This window comes from Cebidichthys violaceus, unplaced genomic scaffold (genome assembly GCF_023349555.1).
Source record: "Cebidichthys violaceus isolate CVI_PGR_0920_01 unplaced genomic scaffold, fCebVio1.0.p SCAF_15, whole genome shotgun sequence".
In the NCBI taxonomy this organism is placed as follows: Eukaryota; Metazoa; Chordata; class Actinopteri; order Perciformes; family Stichaeidae; genus Cebidichthys; species Cebidichthys violaceus.
In genome coordinates this window covers 2,907,586-2,933,522 of record NW_027176318.1, presented here as the reverse complement: position 1 = coordinate 2,933,522, position 25,937 = coordinate 2,907,586, and the positions used below count along the sequence as shown (strand labels likewise).

Sequence of the window (25,937 nt, the reverse complement as noted above, 5' to 3'; positions counted from 1 at the left end):
GAATGCACCAATTTGAAACATCAACAAGTCAACGAAACAGTTGAGCTTTGTGTTAAATTACTCTTCCAATGCCCTCTTCAATCAAATACTTAAAGGAACAAAGGAGCCTGCTGAAACTAGAAAACTCAGGAACTAAACTAAATTAAAATTCCCTTTTGTGGATTCCTGTTTGCATTTCCATCAAGGATTCATGGACAATTTATTGTCATTATGCAACAGAGGGTTGCAAAACAAAATGCAGTTGTAGCCATTTGCTACACAAGAAGAAGAAGAAGAAAAAAAAACAGAACAAAACTAAACAAAAACCGTAGCGCATTCCTGGAATACAGTTTTTGAACTTGCATCAAGAGGAATGCAAACAGCAGCAACAAATCAATTTCATTAACATTAAAAGTTTGACATCAGGGGAACGTTGTCCATCAACTTTGACTGTTTTTGAGCACCAAGCATCATTGATGTAACCACAGAGTCCACCTCCCCTGGTCCACCAGAGTCCTGCTCTCTGTCTTGATTCAGGATGCTACGATGGATCCAGGTCTCTGTGAAGACGTGGACACTGACCTGCTGTTGCTGCATTTTCCTGCAACTGGACATTAGCCAGGAGCAGACTGGCTGGTGGAGCCTAGAGTCCTTGCTGGGTTAGCTCAGCTTCAGTCTTGGCTCTCATTGGCTATCCATTTGTGCATGGATATAGCTAAGTTACCTAGCTAGCTAGCAAGCCAAGGTAACAGTGGTGTTGGTGACATACATCAGTTTTCGGTTTCACACAAAACTCAAGGATAAAACGACAAACAAACTGCGACTACTGTACATACTTTATTCCAAAATAAGGTCCCAATTCAGAGACTTCGCCTCTCTATTTAGATTTTTAAGAAATATCAGGTAAAGTTCCTGAGTTACTGAAATGGTTCCTGCAAAGGAAAAAAAGTCTGTGTGTGTATCTAGTGGCCCCTAGAAGCCTTATTGAAAACAATTTCATTTGATATTGGCCATTACTTAAAGACATATTATCTATCAACTAAAGGGTTTGGTCAGTTGGAAACGTTGAACTGATGGGGGCTAGAAAAAAAGGTCATGAGGCCATTATTGAAATCCTTGTTTTTTTTAACACTAATTTAGCAAGGTTGGACTTGACCGCTCTCCTACGGAGTCATGTTGCCGTGGTCACTATGGAGCGCAATACTGCTACTGGCCCCCCTGGAGGCTGCAGAGGAGGACAACGTCCGAGCAGGTAGGGATCACCCTAACCATAACGGTGTTAGACACTCAACTCTTGAGTCTGAAATGTAGATTTTTAGATTATCTGTCTTTGCCTTTTAAGATGTGTCTTTGATTACTCTGTGTGTGTGTGTGTGTGTGTGTGTGTGTGTGTGTGTGTGTGTGTGTGTGTGTGTGTGTGTGTGTAGGCTGCAGTACAGCTGTAAATGACCTGGTCTATATTGTTGATGGCTCATGGAGTGTTGGCTTCTCTGACTTTGAAACGGCCAAACAGTGGCTTATCAACATCACCAGCCAATTTGACATCAGCTCCCACTACACACAGGTAATTTAAACCATATGAAATTCCTTGTGCTGAGATTGTTATTTCCATTCACATTTAGCAGCAATTTTCCATTAACTTGCAATTTGATTACGGCGCGTCTCATTTGATTATTTTCTCCTGTTGAATCAAGAACACTGTCTTTCTGTTTTGGTCGCCAGCTTCGATAGAAAAAAGCGTATATTACCCCATTATGGCTCATTCCAAGTGCCAAGGAGCTTCAGTAAATCTGCACTACACCTACATTAGTTTTGTTTGTGCCTGCTGTAGGTGGCTGTGATCCAGTACAGCGACACTCCTCAACTGGAGATTCCTCTGGGGAAACACCAGGGTGGAGCGAAGCTCATCCAGGCCATACAGAGCATCACCTACCTGGGAGGAAACACACAGGCAGGACAGCATGTTTTCTCTACAGCTCTTATCTGTCCTAATTTGCATGCAGGTATTATAAGAATATAAAACAATTCAGAACTGTTGGAGGGCTCAAAAATAAGGCTCCTGCTCTTCACTAAGTGAAAACTAATGTGACACATAATTTAAAAATTGATGAATAAATCGCCTTAGGAACAAAAACAAAAATATGTAAATGAATAAAATGTGTAAAATATGAATTAAACATTTAACTGTGAAACAATTTAAGAAATGACCAAAACAAGTAAATATCATGAAATGTTATTTTATCATTCATTCTTATTTTTCATAATAACAGAAATCTTTATTTCAAAGTTCAACCTTTTCAAAAGTCTGTTTTTATGCCACTTGTTAGTTCCTAATGTCATATATTTTTCACAACGTCACTTTTCATTATGACACTTCAAGGAGAGAGCCAGCTCCTAGGAAGAGTGCCGGGCTTTGAAGTAAATTTGACAAAGTAGCCAAACGGTGGAATTACAGTTTACGGTTCTATATATTATTTAATATATTTAATATATATTAATATATATATATATATATATATATATATATATATATATTTAATGGATTTTATTTGGGAAAGAAATGTCTGCGAGTCAGCAGATACTTTTTTTTTTTAAGGTTAATCCACTTCCTAGGATGAACCTATGACTAGCCCTTATTCGAATCATTAGAGAACCAAGTTTTTAGCAGAACCAAGTTTTTAAAAGCTGCTAAAGAGAAAAACGGAGGATACAGGCCATAAGATGTGAGGCATCAGCAGAATGGGAAAACTGTTGTCCTGACACCCAGTATGCCTTTAATGTTTGGATTGGAGCAAGTATTTTGTCCCAATGTCAGTTTTAGGCCAACTCTATTTGTGTAAGACAGTGTGCAACTTGTGTTAAAGGGCAATGTGGATACATCAGAAAACTATGCATTATGTTTTCCCTAAATATCTACAGTGACGTGCTAACAAATAGCTAACATTAGCTCTTAACTTGTCCCACCCAATCATCATTTTAGTTATCAACTGCACCGCTGGTAGACATAGTATGCTAGAATATTCCTTTGACATGCTGATAGCTAACATTTTGAGATGTAGGCATTGTGTTTGATTTGTACTCTGATGTGATGCAGCTGTTGATGGCTGGTGAACATACCAGTTCACACACACATGATCCCTCACAGCATCGTGGTGTTATTCCTTCACTCCACCAGCTCATCACTGTTCTCTGACTGTCTTGCAGACTGGCAGGGCCATCAAGTTTGCCGTGGACCACGTGTTTGCCTCCTCCCACAGAGCCAGTCAGGTCAAGAATCGCATCGCCGTCGTGGTTACTGACGGCAAATCTCAGGATGACGTGGTAAATGTCACTTTGCTGTGTTCAAGTGCTTGAGCGAAACCAAGTCAAGTTTACTTGGGTGGCCCAAATCATAGTGGCAGTCGTAACGAAGTGTGAAATAAAGAATGACAGGAGCTCCTCCAGCCATAGAACCTCAACAAGAAAATAATATCCAGCATGGGGTATTAACATTTTGGCGTTTTGGTGAAAGCTGTAATATTGTTAATTGTATTTTTGTCATACTGTTCTTCAAACATAAACCCTCTGTCAAGGGTCTAAATGGAAAGCCTCTTTACCATCGGGGGCTGATTTTCACCACAGCCTATGTTTCTTTAGGTGGATGCCAGTATGGAGGCACGAGCTCAGGGCATTACAGTATTTGCTGTTGGAGTTGGCAGTGAGATCACCACCTCGGAGCTGGTATCCATCGCCAATAGACCATCATCCGCTTATGTCCTGTATGCCGAAGATTACACTACCATTGAGCGTATTCAAGGTTCCATGGAGCAAAAGCTCTGCGAAGGTTGGGATCATATTTTTGACTCGTGGTATTTGCTAATGGAACATAAGTCACTGATATTGGCAGAAGTTTCTTCTCACTTAGCATTTCAGCTTCCTCATTCAGAATGACTTATTTTTTTAGCCCTGATAAAACCGTTTTGCTAACTGATCTGCACCAAACAGCAAATAGATAATTAGCAAATAATGCTACTGTAGCTGTTAAAGAAAGTCAACAATGTATCAGCTAACAGCTAAAGCAAGGTACCTGTAGCAATTAGACAAGACATTTTTCTCAGGAGTTGGTGGAGGCCAAAAGAGAGCCAAAATGTGAGTGAATATTGGACAAAATGCAGCCAGAAACATGACTGCCAATGAATGCTAATGTGTGAAATATACATAACACATTGATCACCCAAAAGTTAATAAACCTTTTCAAATGTTTTCAATAACGATGTAATCATGTACCTTGTTAGCTTACATTCGGTCAACATGTTCTCATTTCTCACTGAAAATGGCAAGGCAGACTAGAGGAAAGCGCAGAAGGAAGCAAAACATAACTGCAGACATTTTGGCCCGACAGAGGAGAAACAGGACGGATGTAATAACATTAACAATGGCTTCATCTTTTTAGTTTCAGTGCCCGTTCCATGTTTGCATTATGGTTCACTGTTAAGCCGAGGCTTTGAATTATTTTATATTCAACAGCAAAAAGTAAATTCAACTGTCCACAATAATACAAGCCAATAGCCTACACCACCAAATAATGCTGAATGAATGGACCCTTTTTTTCTTTCTAGAGTCGGTGTGTCCAACACGAATATCGGTGGCATCTCGTGATGAGAAAGGCTTTGAGCTGATGCTGGGCATGAACATTCAGAAGAAGGCCAAGAAGATCGCCGGCTCTCTGATTTCTGAGGCAGCTTACGGTCTGACTGCCTCCACAGACATTACTGAGAATACCAGGTAGAATGTCGTGATGTAATGACATAAGTAAAAACCTATCAATTTTCCCCCCTTTTCATTTAATTTACCAACTATTGTTTGTATTTGTATTTTGTAGTAACTTGACCTCTTCCTTGTACTAGAGATATCTTCCCAGAAGGCCTCCCTCCCTCCTACGTGTTCGTAGCCACCCTGCGTCTAAAGGGGTCTTCTAGCAAGCTGACCTTTGATCTTTGGAGGGTGCTGTCTAAGGATAAGGAGATCCAGGCTGCAGTGACACTGAATGGGAAGGACAAAACTGTCATCTTCACCACTACCAGTACAACAGAACAGGAGCAGAGAGTCACCTTCAAAGCAGGCTTTCAGGTTGGTATTAGGATTGAGTTGGATGTCCATGCGAGACCAACATGGCTTTTGGCTGGGCTTTGATCTCCAAGTACTGACAAATGCTCCCAATATGACCAAGTGTGAAAAAGCCTGAGATCTCTCTGTCAGCTGATCCAATCCAATTTAGTTCAGTAAAAATGACTACCTTTGACTCTGTTGGTTAGCTGCAAAGATTCTTGAGTGACTCACAGTTCATTACAAATAATAGAAATCAATTATTTATTTATTTATATCTGTCAATCAAGACAATCATGGCAGAGCTACTAATGCGACAGGCTATCACTTTGTTTTCCTGAAAATATAGGAATGAATTCCTCTAATGGTAATTCAACCAGACCAAAATGAATGTCATAGATGCATATTAAAGAGAAGCTTACCCCTAAATCATATTACATTTCACTTAAAAATAAGCCAAAAATCTTCATTTGCACAGTTAAGAATAGGGATTGTTCCTCGGGCTAAGAATAATCAAGACTGGGGCATCCTCTGGTATTTTTCATACAGTCTCAGTTTCCCATTAATGCTCCGAAAAACCCTGACATATTCTGGTGTATAGATGATCAAAAAAATGGAATGTGTTTTAAGTTTTGTCTCAAAATCCTGTAATACGAGGAAGGTTGGATTATTGAATCAATATTCATTATGAATGTTGCTGTATTATACAGTACATAGTTTGTTTAATGATTTATACATTTTATACACACAAAACTGATTTTCTAAATTATTCAAATTTGTTGCATTTACTTTTTGACATTTTTTTGTGTTGTTTGCAAATGTATACACAGCATTTTGGATCTAGCATGTATGATTTTGAAGTGTTTTGTAAAGCTAGGTATCCCAACATGTCAGCATATTATGTCTCAGCTTATCAGTAATTGAGACAGAATAAGCTTAATGCAGTGAGAGTCTAACTCAGTTAATTCTGCTGCTTAGACTTGCACCATGAATAATATCCTCACAGTGGTAAGCCGCTCAAAATAGACAATAAAGTATACAAATATGAGAAAAACTGTTATATTGTCCTGCCCCTGAAAGAACTTTTGTGTTATTAGAGTGCACTCTGTCTCTTCCAATCTCGGGTTTCCCTTCTTGTTGGTTTCATTGAATAAACCTGACATGGATGACTTGCAGAGAGCCAAACTATCAATTATTTCAACATAATTTTCTGCTTAGTTCAATGCACAGCTGGACCAGTGAAGATGTAACGTGATGGAAGCTAGGCAGAGGCTCAAAGAAAACATTTCCTTCTCTAAACCACTGGAGTCCCCAGTGGAAACTAGTTGGTGAATGTGTAGTGGAAATGCCGGGCTGTTTGTTTTCCAAAAGGCAGCCACCAGCCTGACACACACCTAGACTCTAGCGTAGAGTGGTCATCAGGGTTGTAATTATCTTAACACATTTAATTTGATGTGACACAAGGTAGAGGCCTGTGATTGGTCATTTTGAAATGATGGCTGTGGCTCACTCCCAATGAAACAATAGCTGCTCTGTTTCTCTCTTTCTCTCCCTCTGTATGGTTGGAGCTTTAAAAAAAGACTGTGAAGGGAAAAGGAAGAAGTCTTAATACCTTGCTGGTTCTAACTATTTGTGGAGCATTTAGAGAGCACACATTTTTGGTCTTACTGACAAAATTAATTAGATTTAGCACATGCACACATAAGACTGCCAAAAAAAGTTTGACAAATGAATGATTGTTTTCTCATGCAACTGTGAATGCAGTGTTTAAGTCTTATAAATGAACAGACTCCCAGTAAATATTTCTTTGTATTTGAACCTTAAAAAACAAAAGTATTTATGAAATATCTGTGCCTTCTCTTAGACTCTGTACGATGGAAAGTGGCATCAGCTCAAAGTCCTGGTGAGACCACGTCAGGTGACCGGTTTCCTTGACGATCAACTGATCCAGGAAATAATGCTGGAACCGGTTGAGCCCATCTACATCAATGGGGAGACACAGGTTGCTAAGCGGCGAGGAACAGACATCACTCTGCCTGTGAGTATAAACACCGCAACTAAGAGGAGAAAATAAAATACGTTCCTTTAATATATTTTGCCTCAGAGGGCTTTACAATCTGTACACATGTGACATCCTCTGTCCCAGCACCCTCACATCGAAACAGGAAAAACTGCAACAGAGGAGAAATCCTCTATCAGGATGGACAGAAGTGTGATAGATGCCATGTGTACAGAATGAACAACATAACAGAGCTACAACACATTCAATGCATATGACAGAGAAATTATTCATATAATGAAAGTAGCAGAATAATGATGGATAAATTACGACTACTAATAATAACAGCAGCAGCAGTGGATATAGAAATAATGGTATCGGCAATAGTAAAAGAAATATGACTAATAATAATAATAATAACAACAGTGGTCAACCACGGTCCAGATATAAGCACGATCCATGGAAACCTGTGAGGAGAGAAAGCACAAAGACTCCGGAGAAGAAGCAAAGTTAGTAATGTGCATTAATGAGATATGAATTCATACAGGAGAGAGAGAAGAGGAGAAAGGAACTCAGTGTATCCTAGGAAGGCTGGTCCAAGGCAAACCTGAGCCAGCCCTAACTATAAACCTGAACCAACCCTAACTATAAACCTGAACCAGCTCCAACTATAAACCTGAGCCAGCCCTAACTATAAACCTGAGCCAGCCCTAACTATAAACCTGAGCCAGCCCTAACTATAAACCTGAGCCAGTCCTAACTATAAACCTGAACCAGCTCTAACTATAAACCTGAGCCAGTCCTAACTATAAACCTGAGCCAGTCCTAACTATAAACCTGAACCAACCCTAACTATAAACCTGAACCAGCTCCAACTATAACCCTGAGCCAGCCCTAACTATAAACCTGAGCCAGCCCTAACTATAAACCTGAGCCAGTCCTAACTATAACCATGAACCAGCTCTAACTATAAACCTGAGCCAGTCCTAACTATAAACCTGAACCAGCTCCAACTATAACCCTGAGCCAGTCCTAACTATAAACCTGAGCCAGCCCTAACTATAAACCTGAACCAGCCCTAACTGTAAACCTGAACCAGCCCTAACTATGAACCTTTTTTTTATATACATCCGAGAGTGAAGATTCCAGAAGGAAATGGAGCAAAGGACCACAGTGGTCCGAGGGGGGAGTCAAAAGTACTTCAAATTGCTTCAAACCATTCACCACGCTGAAGTGATTGAGAAAACGTACCAGACAGACAGTTTCCCGGTGGGCATGCTGAGACAGGTTAATAGTTTAACATCATTTATTAAACCGTCATCCCCAAATACAGTAACATCATCTAGGGTGAGGAACAACACCGACGAGTGGATGAGAAACAACATGAACATCCTGAAAGACCACTATGACTTGATGATTGCCTCGCCCTGGAAAAACTCTCGGTGTTTGATAAAGTGGCATGGGATAAAGCGATTGCATACGGTAGAGGCAGATACAAACGACGCCTTACCGTATTACCGTATCCTCCATTGCCACCCTCTCGACCTTAGTGGGGGGGCCCTCTTTGGTGGAGGGGCTTTGGGGGCTGGATGAGGGAGAATGGCCGACCTTGCCACCTATAGAGCAGGGGAGGGGTAACAACAGCTTGGGTCCCAGCTCGGACACTGGCCCTGTACCTGGGGTGGTCCGTGCACCTCTACCACCTCGGGCAGATTGGCCGCGCCATCGAACTGGCAGGACTGGTCCCACTTCTGGCCCTGACCTTGGTCTTGGCCTGAATCCGGCCCCCAGCCATCACCACCCCCCCCCACCACCTCCGGTCTAACCCCAACCCAAATCCGGGCCCTAACCCCAACCATCACCCTCCCCCTTTCCTCCAGCCTAACCCCAGCCCAAATCCAGGCCCTAACCCCAACCATCTCCCTCTCCCCCTTCCTTGAACCTCACCCCCACCCAGGCCCCATGCCTAACCCCAACCCCATTTCAGACCCTAATTCCAATCTTGGTCCTGAAATTAACCCCAATCAGGATAGCTGTCCAAAGGTGGCCTCCCTCAGAGCTATCGTAGACTCTGGACTTACCTCTATTGGAGGGGAGCCCATCCGGGTCAACCGGGGGCTGGAATTGGGAGGAAGCCCTCAGGTTTGCCAAGCAGACATTCATCAGGCCACGCTCTTCAGTAGCCTGGACAGCAACCTGGGCTTCTGACCTAATTTCCAGCTATACATGTCAGATAGCTCGGATCTGAGTGAGGTTGGGGGGGATGAGAGGGGCAACTTGTTGGGTCCTGTGGAGGGCGAGACTCCACACACAAATGTGGCAGTGGTCTTCCCAGAATCCCAGCTACTGGTGGAGGAGGAGAGGTCCATCTTGGGAGTGGAGACTCCCCCCAGTCGGGAGGTTTACTCCCCTGAGAGGCGAGCCCCCACCTGTCTAAAACCCACCCGCCACTGCACCACATACCAAAAAGGAGTGCAGTGGTGTTTGGATATTAAACAACCGGTGTTGGTGGTGGGGGACTCAAACCTGTCTCGGATCGCTGAGTACCAATATCCCTCAGTACAAATAGACAGCTTCCCTGGGGCCCAAGTACATCACATCAAAGAGATCCTAGGGAAGCTGGACCCCTGCCATACAGTCCACAAGGTCGTCCTCTCGGTGGGGTTGAACAATTGCCTAGGGGGAACCAGTTGTCCACAGTAAAAAAACAGTTCCAGCAATTGTTGTCGCGGGCCAAAACAATCTTCCCAAAAGCAGAGATTGTGGTTCCAGTGATTCAGTTTTCCCCACAACTTGAACCAGAGTGCAAGACCCTTCTGGGGGAAGTTAACCTCTTCTTGGAGGGCAGCTTCAGAACCCTGAAGGGGATTGCACAGGACCAGTTCCGGGTGAATCCAAAAGACCTGATTCATTGGACTCCGGCCACTGCCGACAGAATCCTTCACTCCTGGATGGAACAGTTAAACACAGAATAGAGGGACCTGGAGTGTCAAACCAGCCCCATTCGAATATTTTAAATCTTTCTTCTTCTTTTTTTTTAACAGTAGATGAAGAAAGGCTGCTGGAGAAGGGCCTCTTCTTCATCCACTGGTGGTGGATAGGCAGGGGCTCAAAAGGGACCTATATAGGTACCATAGAAGACTGAGACTCCTGGACCAAAAAAGGTACCACTGATTCTTCTCGGGTCCCTTTTATCAATCCCTCCACCTGGGAACCAGAATGTGATCTGGCGGCAGATCCCATTAAAAAGCTGATTAAGCAAGATATTCGGGCTCTTGAGAGAATCGGCTGCAGAAGGGAGAGAGAGGGTAACTTATCAACCGGGGAAAGACAAGCACTGAAGCAATTAAAATCTAGCCGAGAAATAGTCATCAAACCGGCGGACAAGGGCTCCAAGATAGTTATTATGGATAAGAATCAATACTTAACCGAGGCCTACAGACAGCTAAACAACACCACCCACTACTTACCTTTAACCTGCTCTCTGCAACGGGACACCCAGAAGAAGATCCGGGAGGTGGTGGGATGTTTGCATGACAAAAAGATAATCACGGCCAAACAAAAGCAATACCTGTCTGGTGAGGACCCTCCACGGCCAAGAAAGTTCTATCTCTTGCCTAAAATCCACAAGGACCCAGCGACCTGGACGGTCCCACATGAGGTTCCCCCCGGCAGACCAATTGTGTCTGACTGTGGGAGTGAATCCTATAGGGTAGCGGAATTTATTGATCACTATATTAACCCCTTGTCCCAAAAACATGAGAGCTATATCAAAGACACCTATGAATTTGTCACAAAACTAAAGCAGATCATGGTGCCACCAGGGGGGATGCTCTTTTCGGTCAATATTGACTCTCTCTACACCAGCATAGAGACCCAATTAGGTCTTAAAGCGGTGCGAGACATCTTCAAGAAGTACCCTGACCCCACTAGGCCGGACGAGGCCCTTCTCACACTGCTAGAATTAGGCCTTACAAAAAATGACTTTGTATTCAATTCTGAGGTGTACCTCCAGATCCATGGAACTGCAATGGGCAAGAAGTTTGCTCCGGCCTATGCCAACATTTATATGGCCGACTGGGAGCGTACTGTCTTCCCTAAATGCAGCAAACTACCAAGCTTTTATGTACGGTACCTGGATGACATCTTTGGGATTTGGAACTATTCTAAGGCTGATTTTTGCGATTTTATTGCGGTCCTGAATGATCATCACCCCTCAATCTCGATCAAATACAATCTACAACCAGAGAAAATTGAGTTCCTGGACACTGAGGTTTTTCTGGACGGGAGGGAGAACGGAGAGAGTAGCCTGGGCACGAGGGTCTACTTTAAGCCGACCGACACCCACGCACTGTTGCATAAATCCAGTTACCACCCGAAACACACCTATCGTGGGATTGTCAAATCACAACTAATAAGGTTTCATAGGATTTGCACAGTAGCGGGGGATGTCGAGTTGGCAACAAGGACCCTCTTTCAGGCACTCAGACGTTGGGGTTAGAGCAGGACCTTCCTCCGGGGCATTAAGGTGGATGTCCAGCGAGGTTACCAACAAGGGCCGAGACCTAGGAGAGAGGACAACTATCAACATCTGGTTCCCTTTGTCTCTCCCTTTTCTCCTGCCTCTAGAGCCTTGAATGCTAGGATCAAAAACTATTTTAAGAGGGTACAGGATCGTATGGAATCGTTTGCAGACTTCAAAATTATAGCAGCATTTAGAAGGAACAAAAACATCAAAGACCTTCTAGTACATGCCTCCCTTGGCGATGATCACAAAAAAGAAAAACATGCCAGACACTTTAAAAATAGAAAGTTCATGGTGAACCAACATATTCACCTGAGCGCACCGGTCTGGCATGTGACTAAGCCACAATCAAAAAATTTGGTTTATTGTATCAAGTGTGATGTTTGTAAAAAACTGTACATTGGCCAGACCAAGAACAGCTTAATCCTAAGACTAAAACAACATCTCTACTTGATTAACAAGGCCAACAAAAGGACTCACTTGTACGAGCATTTTAGACAGCATGGAAGCGAAAATATCCTCATCGTGGGGCTGGAGTCGGGATCCTGGTGGTCTGAAAGACAAAGACTGGCCAAAGAGAGTCAGTGGGTGAGGAAATTGAACACTCTTTTCCCCCACGGCCTCAATCAAACCAACTAGAGCCAGCGGATCCCTGTGTGGGTAATGAGTGGTCCTGTTTCTGGAAACACATCCTCGTAGATATTTCATCTTATTTTGGTTTGATGCACTTACCTTATTTATTTATTTTTTCTGCACCCTCATAGCACTTAGAGGTGGTTTCCTTTCCATATATACTTTTCCAGGACCCTCGCATACCTGTTTTTAAAAAAAACACACACAAAAATCCAATATTATGAACTTACCTCCTCTGATGATGGTTGGGACGCTTCCACTTGGACATCTACAAAATAGGTAATACAAACCCCCTTCTTTTGAGAACAACAAGTGTTGTTGAGACAAGTTTGTGAGCCCGTGCTTTCTGGCTGCCTAAAAGACAGCCAGAGTTTCCTTGTTTTTCCCCTTCACCTAACCCCAACCATCACCCTCCCCCCCTCCTCCAGTTTAACCCCAACCCAAATCCAGGCCCTAACCCCAACCATCTCCCTCCCCCCCTCCTTCAGCCTAACCCCAACCCAAATCCAGGCCCTAACCCCAACCATCTCCCTCACCCCCTCCTCGAACCTAACCCCCACCTAGGCCCCATACCTAACCCCAACCCCACTTCGGACCCCAATTCCAATCTTGGTCCTGAAATTAATCCTAATCGGGACAGCTATCTAAAGGTGGCCTCCCCCAGAGCTAGCGCAGACTCTGTACTTACCTCTATGGGAGGGGAGTCCATCCGGGTCAACCCTGAGTTGGAGTTGGGAGGAAGCCCTCAGGTTTGCTTAGCGGACATCCATCAAGCCACGCTCTCCAGTATCCTGGACAGCAACCTAGGCTTCCGACCCAATTTCCAGCTCAACATGTCAGATAGCTCAGATCTGAATGAGACTGGGGAATGCGAGAATGACGACTTACCGGGTCTTGGAGAAGGCGAGGCTCCACACACGAATGTGGCAGTGATATTCCCAGAATCCCAACTACTGGTGGAGGAGGAGAGGGAATTCATCTTGGGAGAAGAGACTCCCCCCAGTTGGGAAGTTTACCCCCCTGAGGGGCGAGCACCACATACCAAAAAAGAGTGCAGTGGTGTTTGGATATCAAACAACCGGTGGTGGTGGTGGGAGACTCAAACCTGTCTCGGATCTCAGAGTATCAATATCCCTCAGTACAAATAGACAGCTTCCCTGGGGCTCAAATACATCACATAAAAGAGATCCTAGGGAAGCTGGACCCCTGCCACACAGCCCACAAAGTCGTCCTCTCGGTGGGTCTGAACAACTGCCTGAGGGAGAACCAGTTTGCAACGATAAAAAAGCAGTTCCAGCAATTGTTGTCGCGGGCCAAAACGGTCTTCCCAAAAGCAGAGATTGTGGTTCCCGTGATTCAGTTTTCCCCACGACTTGAACCAAAGTATAAGATTCTTTTGGGGGAAGTTAACCTCTTTTTGGAGGGCAACTTCAGAACCCTGAAGGGGATTGTACAGGATCAGTTCCGGGTGAATCCAAAAGATCTTGTTCATTGGACTCCAGCTACTGCCAACAGAGTACTTCACTCTTGGATGTTACAACTAAACATAAAATAGGGGGATCTGGAGTGTATAAATCTAACTTTACGAATTAGAACTAGTGGAGTCTGGTGTGGGTAATGGAGTGGTCTTGGGTTGGGAAATACATCCTCGTAGGTTATGAGTTTTTTGTGGTTTGTTGGCACTTATTTTATTTATATATTTATTTGTACCTCTTACCAGCACTTAGAGGTGTATTCTTTCCCCTATCTACTGTTCCAGGACCCTCCCATACCTGTTTTTTTTTTTTAAAAACACACACTAAAAAAATCATACTATCATAAACTTACTTACCTTCTTGGATGATAGCTGGGACACCTCCATTGGGAGACTTGCAGGGACACCTGCCAAAATAACTAATGCAAACCCATGTTTGAGAAGTGTGTTTAAAACAAAGTCTATGAGCCCGTGCATCCTGGCTGCCTAAGGGCAGCCAGTCTTCTTTTTCCTTTCACTGAACCAGCTCTAACTATAACCTTGAGCCAGTCCTAATTATAACCCTGAGTCAGCCCTAACTATAAACCTGAACCAGCCCTAACTATAAACCTGAGCCAGCCCTAACTATAAACCTGAACCAGCCCTAACTATAAACCTGAGCCAGCCCTAACTATAAACCTGAACCAGCCCTAACTATAAACCTGAACCAGCCCTAACTATCAGCGTCATCAAAAAGGAAAGTCTGAAGTCAACGCTTTAATGTGGTGAGTGTGTCTGCGTCCCGGACCAAACTGGAAGCTGGTTCCACAGAAGAGGAGCTTGATAACTGAAGGCTCTGGCTCCCATCCTACTTTTTAAGACTCTAGGAACCACAAGTAACCCTGCATTGAGGGAGTGCAGCTCTCTAGTGGGGTAATATGGTACTATAAGCTCTTTAAGATATGATGGTGCCGGATATGATGGTGCCTTCTCCTTTGTAAGTGAGGAGAAGGATTTTAAATTATATTCTTAATGAAGAGAAGCTAATACAGGAGTAATAAATTAATGAAAACTTGATTAATTTTACTCTTTTATTTATCTTAGCTCATCATTTTATTTTTCAGCGTCTTAGTTTTTCTACTTGTGTGGGTCTTGGCTCATACACTTAGTAATTTCATTAATAATCTATTACGTTTTACCCAAACAACATTTCCAATTTTCCTTTCCACAATTACATTTTTCATTGTCTTTTTATTCAGGTGGAGATTCAGAAGCTGCGTCTGTATTGTGATCCTCATCAGAGTGATAGAGAAACAGCTTGTGAGATTTACTCTGTGGTAAGATCTCCACTGTCTCCTGTATCTACAACACCCTCATGCTCCAAACTCATCAAATACCAACATATGGAGTCACCTTTCAGCATCTGTGTGCAACACGCTGGGCTAACTCCAATATAAACCCACCTGCATCATTATTAGACGGCCAAGCAAGATAGTCCACACTGGGAAGGTGGGAGTGATAGCATGTGGTCAAACAAACATAGGACTTTCATACAGGAGACTGCTGTTGTTGTCCCTCGCCAAACTGAAAGTAAACATTCACATTTCTATTACGTCAGTCATTAGTCACATGAGTCTATAGTCACGTGACTTTCATGGGTCGTTTGTCACCCACTAGTCATGTGAGTTTGTTTTTTTTGCCTTAACCTAACTTCCTGTGAAGATGGAAGTTTATTTTGAAAAGACACTATGCATATAATGACTGAAAACTGACATGTTGTCCCTGCCACGTCCAAAATTGACTCTAGAGGGGTACCTAGAGCATCATAGGGCCATTGATCAAGAGTCAGTAATTGAGGAGTTGGGAGTGAGAATGTGATAGTATCAAAGGTCACATTATGTACTTCTGTATACTGCTGCGTGTAAAAGGCCACAATGATGATAATGAACCATTATTTTTTTCTTTTGTCCTCTCTCTCATGCTACACAGGATGATGAAAGGGTAAGTTGAGTTTTGATCCTGTTCTTTACACACTTTAGAGGTACTGCCTGGAAGTTTTTACTGATGTTGTGCAAATTAGTGACATTGTAGGTAAAAAAAACTAAATAATTCGGAGCAGGAGGAGGGGCATAATATTTAACTCTAATTTTACGAGAAAAAAACCTGGATTTTTTCTGAAGATTAATGTGTTCTTTAATTAACATAAATAAATACTAATATAATATATTTTGAACTCTGCGTCTCACGTTACCAAAGTGTTTAATGGTACCATGTGATGAGGTTGATCCAACCTTGCCAAGTGAAGCAATTTTGTTGCTTGGCAAAAAAACAACGCTATTTTTAGTAGCTTTTTCTTGGCCCTAATACGCCATCGAAGCAAAGGTAATGATATCACACCTGACTAGATTCTGCATCGTGGAAATTACTAGCAACTTTCATAAGTCACTCTGTTGATGTGGTCATGATGTTGTATCTACCTAATGTGGAAGCTTTGAGTATGTTTTGTATTGCAGACATTTTGTGTGTTTGTGTTTCCTTAGTGTCCTCTGAATCGAACACCCACAGTGGAGGAAGAAGACTGCAACTGTGTAGTTGGACCACAAGGGCAGCGTGGCCTGCCAGGTCCCATGGTAACACACGCATGCACACATCGCCTCATCCTATAAGACTCAGAGGACATTTGATATATGACTTGAATCTTTCCCTTCTAGTGGTTGTAACACAGCACCCAATCTCCTAACTATGATGTAACGAACTGTACTGATACAACCCCAGCTATTATTACGCTAATCCGGCCCGCGGCGTCATTTTATGTGGCCCACGAATCCGCCAGTTTTTTTTTTTGGGGGAAAAAAAATTTAAAGTTAGACTTGAAAATAAAAAAGATCCCCATGGTCAAAATTATGAGATAGAATGTTTTTGTGTCCCGACATTGAAACTATCACAACAGATGGACAGGAGAGGTAACAGCCCGTAAAGTGGTTTTCCAACAAGTGATTGAGTTGAAAATGATCGACAAATACTCCCAAAATGTCCAAGAAGAGAAAAATGTATGCAGAGGGAAGAAAATGTTATGAAAGATGACAAAGCGAATACATGTTTGTGCTTCAAGGAGAAAAAACGGTCTGTCTTCTGTGCAGTGTCGTGATGAAGGAAAACAATTTACGTCGGCATTTTGACACCAAACACGGAGCTAAATTTAGCCTCCAAGAAAAAAATTAAATTGTCCAAGAATTAAAAGGCAGACTGCAATTGCAGCAGAATATATTTACAACAGTTACAGCCCAGTGCATGATTAAAGGTATGTGAGCAGGTGAGCTCCGACCAGATACAGACTTTTACAAATGTCAGTTTGTGAAGAAACACCATCGCAGACCGAGTTCAGGAACTAGCAGACAATCTGACAACACAGCTAGCTGAAGAGACGAGCAGTTACTTGTCTTTTTCATTAGCTGCTGATGAAAGCACAGAGAACACGGATACATCATACATCTATCAGTGTTTATAAGAGGCTGAAGGCAGACCTGACCGTCAGTGAGGAGCTCTTGGATGTAGCTGCATGAATGGGACGACGACGGGGAGGACATTAGTGATGCAGAGAGGTGACAAAAATAGCTTTGAACAAAGTTAATGTAATAACTTGAGTTTGATATTTGTCTTTGTTACTTTCTTTAAACGTTTGATCTTTGATAGAGTAATGTGGGTTTCTTAACCCCAAATTAAAAGGATTTATGTTATAATAACAGAAATGTGCTTAAATATATTTTTACATTTATATAAATGCATGTACAATATTTTTACACTTGAATACACAATCAAATGCAGAGAGAGTTATTTAACAATATGTTAGGGAGTAGTTACAGGTATACAGTCTTACAGTTACAACCGGCCCTTTGAGGGCAACCATGATGCTGATGTGGCCCAGAGTGAAAATGAGTTTGACACCCCTGGCCTAGGGTGTTATGGTACCAAGTACACTTAAGAACCGCCCTATGCACGAACATGGTATTTGCTTTGGCCAAGCAATGACTAGCACCAACGTCCAACAACAAAGCTCCACTTGGGTTCAGATTAGGCAGGCAGTCCCAATAATCCCACTCCAGGTTAGTTTCTCCATTGTTACCCACGCAAGCATTGAAGTCCCCCAACAGGACTATAGAGACCCAATGGCGCCACCCAGAGACTCCAAGAAGGCTGGGTATTCCCAGCTGCTGTTTCATTGCATAAGCACAAACAATAGTAAGAGTTCTTCTCAGCGACTCACAGTTGAATAGTATGATTCCCTGGGGAAAAATCTCCAACACAGCTGCGCTTAAGCGGTGGCATGCAAGTATCCCCTCAACCGCCAAGTGCCTCTCGTCCTGGGCACCTCCCAAGAAGGCAAGAGTTTTGCCTCTCTCCAGGAGTTTGGTTCTAGAGCTAGTGCTATTCGTGGAGGTGAGCCTAATTACATCTAGATGATACTGCTCCACCTCCCACACCAGCTTCAGTTCCTTCCCCTCCAGAGAGGTGAGGGGAACGTTCCATGACCCTAGAGGCAGTCTGTGATTCCAGGGGTCAGCACGCCTAGGACCCTGCTTTTGCCTGGTGTCTGGCTCACAATCACCTTGCCCCAATGCCTATCCCATAGAGGGGAGGGCCTACAGGGCGGCAGCTCCATGTAATTTATTTGGGCTGTGCCTGGCCGAGCCAGCACTAAAAGGACATGCCGAGGGGAATCCCGAAAGTTAATATGGTATACCATCATAGCAAGGCATCCAATAGTTGTTAAGATCATTTTTATCTGGAACATGATGTTGGAGAGACTGACATATCAACATTGCCAGCCTAAAATAATATTAATGTATTAAAGCCTTTGTAATTTCGGTCTCAGGGTTTTCGAGGGAAGAAAGGGAGGGATGGACCACCAGGACCTGATAGTAAGCCTGTAAGTGCTTATCACTCTTTTTTTCATGTCATACTGCTGTCAACAGTCTTCAGGATACAAGTTGTATGCACATGATACAATCAGCTTATGTTCTAACTGTCACCAGGGTAATGATGGGAAACCTGGGGAATCTGGCCCTCATGGATTACCAGGGATGAAGGTAAAAAATAAATTGCATTACAACAGCTTCAAATCGCCATATACTTTCTTTAAAACGCATTATCCATCAATTTGTCTAGCTATGCCGACACTCAGTTAAATGTCTTTTATTAAAACAAAACAAAACAAAAACAATCTTTATTGGCCGTCATCAATCGGCAATTGGTATTAGTGGCAAAAAAATCTGGGCATGGGTTGAGTTTTATGATCCATTGCACCCATAATATGTATCTGTGGGCTGCAAATCCCATATATCTCTCAGGTATAACAACATCTCCATAAAACACCACTTGCATGTGGTCATCAAACTTTTTTTCGCCTTTGATAATGGAGAGGTTATGGAGAAAATACTCTATGGATTTTACAATGGCCTTTTAAAATGTTTGATAGCATTTATTCATTGTATTGAATTAGTTCCAGACTTTGATTGCATGCTCTTACCTCCTTTCTTGCCTTGGTTGGGCAGGGTGAAGGTGGCCCAGCAGGACTAAGAGGGGAGCCTGGTCTAAAAGGCATCAAGGTAAATCTTTAAAGAAGCAGTTGCATCGTATCAGTGTTGTGGCTTTCCTAATCTGCTGCCAGAACTGATAATACCTGATTCTGCTGATACTGCCCAGGGAGACCGAGGGGAACTAGGCTTATCAGGAGAACCAGGAACCCCAGGACCCAAGGTGAGACTCCCAAACCTCTTAAATGGGATGGAATTTTCGTGACTCACAGCCAGTACGCGTCACAGAACGGCACTTTGCTGATTCTGATTGGCTAACAGTGCTGTCAATCATTTCCACGTGTGTATAGCTCAATTCTATTGTCTCTAACGCGTCAAAAGAGGTGTCAATCACTGAAATCGACCAATGGGTCGCTGAGACAGGGCTCTGTGTAGAGGGGGAGGGCTGAAATCTGAAAAAAATCGAGTAAACAGAGACTCAGAGAGGGTTCTGGCCTTCAAATAGAGCCAACACTGCTGTTTTGAACACCATTAGTGATATACAAGTGAAATATATAGTTTGGTACGTGAGACAATTAAAATGGCACACATTGTGCCAAAATGACCAATTTGGAGACCTCGTCTGAACTATCTGTACTAAAATCTCTCTAATTTTATTGTGCTTCACTTTATCAAAGTCAAACTTTGCAAAGAGACTGTTCACATACTGTGCTATGATTTGGGAGAGGTTTAAACCTTCAGCTACATCATTCCAAAGAAATAATCCTGGAAGTGCTTTTTTTTTTTTAGGCGAACCTGAAAACATTCAATTTGTGTTGTGTACCATCTTCATTTACTCTTAACCAGTAACATATATACTGATATTTACACATCTGAACAAATCTCACAAGTGTTCCCTTTATTATAACACACAAATTATTCAAATACACCTTGTAGTTGCAGAGATATACTCTTTTTAGTATGGGTATGCAATTTTCGAGCAGAGGCCTAAAAATAGGGTTAGGGTTCAAGAGGTTGTAATACAATAATGGTTAAGACAGAAACTGAGCAAATATTGACTCAGTGCTAACCAGAATAATACATCAACACTTTTTTACTGTAGCCTACTAGATTTTTGCAACACACAGCTTTGGTTTGAGGGAGCAGACGTCTCTGGCCAGCCCCAGTTGGCCGGGCTACCTAACAGAATCATAAAAACGTGTGTCAGCACAATCATAGGCCTTGGTTGAAGACTCTTACTCCAACATACACAACCCAGTGGCTGTGAGTTGTCTGTTTTTGATAGATCTGGCGATGGTTTTGTCTTACTCATGAATTTGGGGTAGCATTGTAAAGCTTCCTGGATAAGAACCCTTGTCAAATATTGTGCATATTTAGTATATCTTCATGGATTCATTAATATACAATATATGCATGTGCAGTATGTAAAAGTGGAAATGAACCAGTTCTGGCTATCACACCTAATGTGCCCCGTTATCAGGGGCACTACTCACAGGGACATAGGGAGAATTTACTTTTTTTGTCACACTATTTTTGCCTTGAACTACTGGTCCAATCAACAGGGTGATTTTAACACAGACATACAGAGCATTCATTATGATCATCTTGTTCCAGTGATGAAGTGCTTTATATTCCTGTTTTCTGGCATCACACCTGGTCTACCAAGTGGTCCTGGAGTGGGTCTAAAAATCGGTCTAGGGTCCAAAAGGTTAAAAAGCATTTCCTGTGTCGCTTCAACTGAGTAACATAATGAGTGATAGATCAGATTTTCTCTTATAACAAAAAAGTATAATGCAGTAGTTTCATTTTCATCTCATATGATGATTTCATTATATATTAATAATAAGATTTGCATTTAATTTAAAGCAATACCACAGTGGATGTGCCAGCTCAGATTGATTCTAACATGGATACTATTTTGGGTTTGCGGTGAGTTTTTGTGTCCTGAGGTCTCATTTGTAAAACAGTGCGTAGGATTCACACAAAATGTTTGTATGCATACAAATTAAGACATGTGCATATGCCAAATAACATTCAGAATCATGAAACCTTTTATCCATTTATAAAAACACCTGCTAAAACTTAATTTCCTTTTATATGTTGCAAATCAACTTGGAATTGTCCACATGTGTAACCGCCTCATATCTCGCGCTCTGTGCGCCCACATGGTCAATGATCAATACATACACTTAGTCCTTTAGCAGTGCCTGTGCCATCATGCAGCATTTATATGTTTACAGCAATCAGAGTGATTGCTTCACAAGTTGCCACATTAATCACCACAATTAGGGTATGCCCCTCCCTAGGATTTCATTTGAAAATGGAAGTTTGATAGGTGACCCAATTCATTAACCAATTGAAGTTGAGGGTGAACTTGACCTGCATTATGATTAGGCTTGATAATGAGGACATGGAGTGTAATGATTGTGTGAGAGCTGCCACTGGCTATCGCAGTGGAGACAGCGATTTTACACACAAAAAACTAAAATCATACATGGTGATATATGAGCAGTATAAGACGATATTATACATATATTGAAAACTTCTGACACTTCTGCAATTGTTTAATGCTATTTGGTGTTATCTTAGATTTCTACAACCCATGATGATAATTTCAACAGCGTGAGCTGCACAGTATTAGCAGCATGCAGTCCGCTCTCTGCGTTCCGTTAGGGCTCACTAGCACAAGCCCACAGAAAACTGCTGGTTTGAATGTTTGTGATGAAGTGGATCTATCAGTAGCCAGTGATATGAAGTCAAATTAAATGTGTGAGCCAATAACACTTTCTACATTCTGGCTTCAATTCACCTCAACGTACGTCAGCAATTTCCTCCGTCTCCATAATGTGAAAACGTATGTGTTAAAGTTTCCATAAAGTTGCGCACAATCTTTCATCAAGTTCATTTTTATAGATCACAACTTTTGGCCCCTTTTGTGTATATGCAACAGTAAATGAGACCCCTGATGAATTAAAGAATCCAAAACAACAATGACGACTCATTAGATTAAAAAAAATGAATATATTGGATATCAGTTGAAAATGTCATCAAATTTCTTTTTATACAGGGTCTTGCTGGTGAGCAAGGTGAGCAAGGACCTCCAGGAGAATCTGGACCAACGGTAAGATCCAGCTCTATTTAAATATTCTGTAATTAGTAGGGGTGTAATGGTTCACAAAATTCTTGGTTCGGTTCAATACGATACAGTGGTGCCACCGTTTGGTACGTTTCGGTACAGCAAAAAAACAGAAATGCCAAATCCTCGATGGTGAGACTCTCAAGTAGTCTTTAATAATGAAAGGTCGTGTTTGATACTTAAGATCTTCTCTAAAATCTTCCTCTATAAACTCAAACAGACACATTTCCTGGAAAGTTTTAGAAGTTTTATTTTTCAGACTTAGTTACAGCACTGCGGGTCTCTCTCTCTCTCTCGCCTCATATGTACATTAAAATCAACACTTACACATAAAACTTTACTAGATTATGATCCATAAATGTGGTCAACACTTGTTTCGAGGTTGAGGAAACACTTGTTTCCTCGGTGTCGCAGAGCTACGAGTGAGAACAGAAAGTTCTCACTCGTAGCTCTGCTGAAGTCTCTGTCCTACTGGAGAGCAATCCATGTTTTGTTCCTTTATAGTTTATGTGTGTTAACTTGTTGTACATAGTTGTACAGAACAAAATAAACATTAATAAGAAAAGGAAAGTCCTCCGTTTTGTGTCCGTCCTCCCTAAAGTCGCTAACCGTGACTTCAGACGTCTGCTTCGTAGGTCTGATGCCTCCGCTGGACACGCTGCTCACTAATCGCTCCATTAACAGCTGCTTCCTCCGTAATAATGCAGACTTTAACTGAACAACAGCTGCTAGTAAAGACAACAATGTGAGCCCCGTACCGAATGGTTCAATACGAATACGTGTATCGTTACACCCCTAGTAATTAACATTCTGAAAATTAATTTAGCAGCAAACAACCATTTGCTGTGGAAAGATATCAGTAATGTCCACCTCAGCTGAGAATGAAGTCGCTCTCCTTCTGTGTGTGTGTTGTTATCTGAGCTTCTCCTTTGTTTACATAGATGAGTACAGTAATAGTGTTGAATTTGACTGCCGCTGCTCCAGCTTTCCTCTCAGAGTGTTTATCGTCCAACCAGGGGGAGCCAGGACTACCAGGCACCGCTGGACTGATTGGGTCACCAGGACCAAAGGTCAGTGCAGACTGTTCCTACTGTAGAGACAACATGTGTGGAAATGCAGACATTACACTCATTGATAGTTAAACATTTAATTCCAAAACCTTAGGGAATAATACTGTATGCTGCTACAGGCTGTTTGGGGAAAACCTTCCCCCAGATGTTGACACCTGGCAGCAGGGATTTTCAGCCAAAAGAGCATTTTGTGAGGTCTCACACTGGAGTTTTGGTTATAACAGAGTTGGAAAACAGAGATAGAAATAATTTTATGCCTCCCATTGCTTTTTTTTTTTTAATGGCGGAAACGGGCTTCCATAGCCTGTAGTTTGAATCTTGGCTTGAGTGAAGTTCGGGCCATTCTCATACACGTTTAGGTGCTCATTGGTGAGCCTGGAACGGTTCTTGGATTTAATCATGTTCATAGCGTAGGTAGCTGACTCACAGCTGTAAGTTCATCCATCAAGGTGTGTTTGGCTACATTGGTAGTTAGACCATAGACTGTAAAATATGGACATAAACTATATAAATGGACTTGCATTTATATAGCGCCTTTCTAGTCTTCCAACCACTCAAAGTGTGAAAGAATGTTGACATGTACAATACATGTCAACATTCACACATACATTCATATACTGATGGCAGAGGCTGCATCCAAATATAATTTTAAATACAAATATTTGTGGATTTCTTGTATATTTTAAAAAAATAAAAAATGTTTCTTTGTGTATCAGAAATATACATATATTTTTTATATTTGGATTGCAATATTTTTGTGTGCACAGAATTTTGTTTTGTGGAGAGAAACATTTGTATATAAATAACAAAATACATTTGTGTGCATTCATTAACACTGAGACTTATCTGACCCGTTGTCATTAAGGGGAAAATTAGCTATAGAGACCAAAACCAACTACCATTATCATTTTTGTACCAGGCTGAAAACATGTTTTGGGCATTTTAACATGGGGTTTATGGAGATTGACTCGCTTTTGGAGCCTGCCTCAAGTGGCCATTTGAAGAACTGCAGTTTTTAGCACTTCGATGTTGACTTCATTTCTTAACATGAAATTGATGGATGTTGCCGCTAAACCATAGGAAACAGAAAGTAGCATGTCAGTTGTGTGATGCTGACATCTGTCTCACATCTCTGTGACGCTGTTGTTCCCTTCGGCATACTGTCTGCAACAATTTGATTGACTCAATTGAGTGAAGCTCTTGCTGTATTAACTGGCTTAGTATAAACTTTACCTCCTCTTTTTAACACTGGTACCACAAAGGAAAAGTGAGTAGCTTCCTGGGTGAAAGGGACACAAACAATCTCTGTCACATCTTTTCCCATGTCAACAAAGAGATTATCAAATGGACAAACGCTGCGTTCAGACTGCAGGCAAATCAGATTCATTCCTCAAATCAGATCTTTAAAAGATAGATAGAAAGACTACTTACAAGTGATCAAACTGGATTTTTCTGTATAGTCTGAGGAATTTTAAGTTTTAAAGCATTCCTAGTGCTGGATATTATGTGTCACAGTGTGGTTACTTGGGAAGTGTTAAACCAAGGAGTGTGGTCATTGAATGTATATTGAGTCTGTGATGGGGGTTTGAGGAATGCCAGGAGGTGTAAATCTGCGGGGGAAGTGGGTAGTTCACAGAGGTGTCTGCCCGGGACAATGGGTCAGGATCCAAGGAGGAGCCCATTGGACTTCAGCCAATCGTGGAGCTGATCGATAGGTTGAGGAATGTAACTCTGGGGGGGCAAAGGAGCTGTTTGTCCCCTGAGAGAATCAGACTTCCTTCGTACCATGGGGCAGATACATCAATCTGTCCTGTGGTATGAACGGGGTCTCATATTTCTTGAAATATTTTACTATCGATAGTGTAATTTGGTTTGTGATTGTTTTGGCTTCTGTTAACAATATTAAATACTTTTGATTTTGACCTGGACCTGCTGACTCCTGCCCTGCTTGCTGATGAAACAAAGAGTGCGAAAGGGGGGGCTGCTGCTTCTTCTCCTCAGTGGCCTTCTTCTCCACTATGGCCTTCTTCCTCTCTGTTTGAGAAATTTCTGAACATTACAATAGATATCACCAACATATCGGATGCGTTGCCATGGTAATGATATATTATAGACTGATGACGCAGCTTTCCAACGTGGAGGCATTGCCCCCTCTTGCTGTCGTGGAGGCTGGAATACGTTGCGACGTTGGGGGGGAAACAGCAGAAAGGAAAAGAGTGAAAGTGCCAGCAGACAATTTATTTCAGCGTCTGACCACGACAGTTTGTCTCCTTTACCGTTTTCCATAGCGCACTGCTAGCAGCGCGGACTCTGCTCAGCACTTCCACACTTTGAAATCTAAACTTGAGCATTGGTAGCATATACACTGACAGGCATCTGTAGAAATCTGACTGGAATAGCATTTCAAACCACCTCCAAAATGTGGTTTTTGGATCTAATTTTTCAATTAGTCTTTTACTGCCCAAACTTACTAAAATCAAGTCAAACAATAACTCGGAAAAAACTCTCCACCTCTGTCAGTTA

General features: G+C 42.1%; 1 protein-coding gene across 1 annotated transcript in view; it reads left to right on the top strand.

The window, feature by feature from the left end:
- The first annotated feature begins 1,152 nt into the window (after window positions 1–1,152).
- The window catches only part of si:dkey-225n22.4 (collagen alpha-1(XXI) chain), a 58,760-nt gene continuing 33,975 nt past the window's right edge, over window positions 1,153–25,937 (top strand). The window contains exons 1-17 of the mRNA XM_068709459.1: window positions 1,153–1,231; window positions 1,407–1,543; window positions 1,811–1,930; window positions 3,184–3,300; window positions 3,616–3,802; window positions 4,578–4,743; window positions 4,866–5,088; window positions 6,929–7,102; window positions 14,934–15,011; window positions 15,664–15,675; window positions 16,215–16,304; window positions 18,548–18,601; window positions 18,708–18,761; window positions 19,227–19,280; window positions 19,378–19,431; window positions 22,276–22,329; window positions 23,361–23,414. Coding sequence (XP_068565560.1) covers window positions 1,153–1,231; window positions 1,407–1,543; window positions 1,811–1,930; window positions 3,184–3,300; window positions 3,616–3,802; window positions 4,578–4,743; window positions 4,866–5,088; window positions 6,929–7,102; window positions 14,934–15,011; window positions 15,664–15,675; window positions 16,215–16,304; window positions 18,548–18,601; window positions 18,708–18,761; window positions 19,227–19,280; window positions 19,378–19,431; window positions 22,276–22,329; window positions 23,361–23,414 — 1,707 coding nt within the window. The remainder of the gene's footprint in view (window positions 1,232–1,406; window positions 1,544–1,810; window positions 1,931–3,183; window positions 3,301–3,615; window positions 3,803–4,577; window positions 4,744–4,865; window positions 5,089–6,928; window positions 7,103–14,933; window positions 15,012–15,663; window positions 15,676–16,214; window positions 16,305–18,547; window positions 18,602–18,707; window positions 18,762–19,226; window positions 19,281–19,377; window positions 19,432–22,275; window positions 22,330–23,360; window positions 23,415–25,937) is intronic.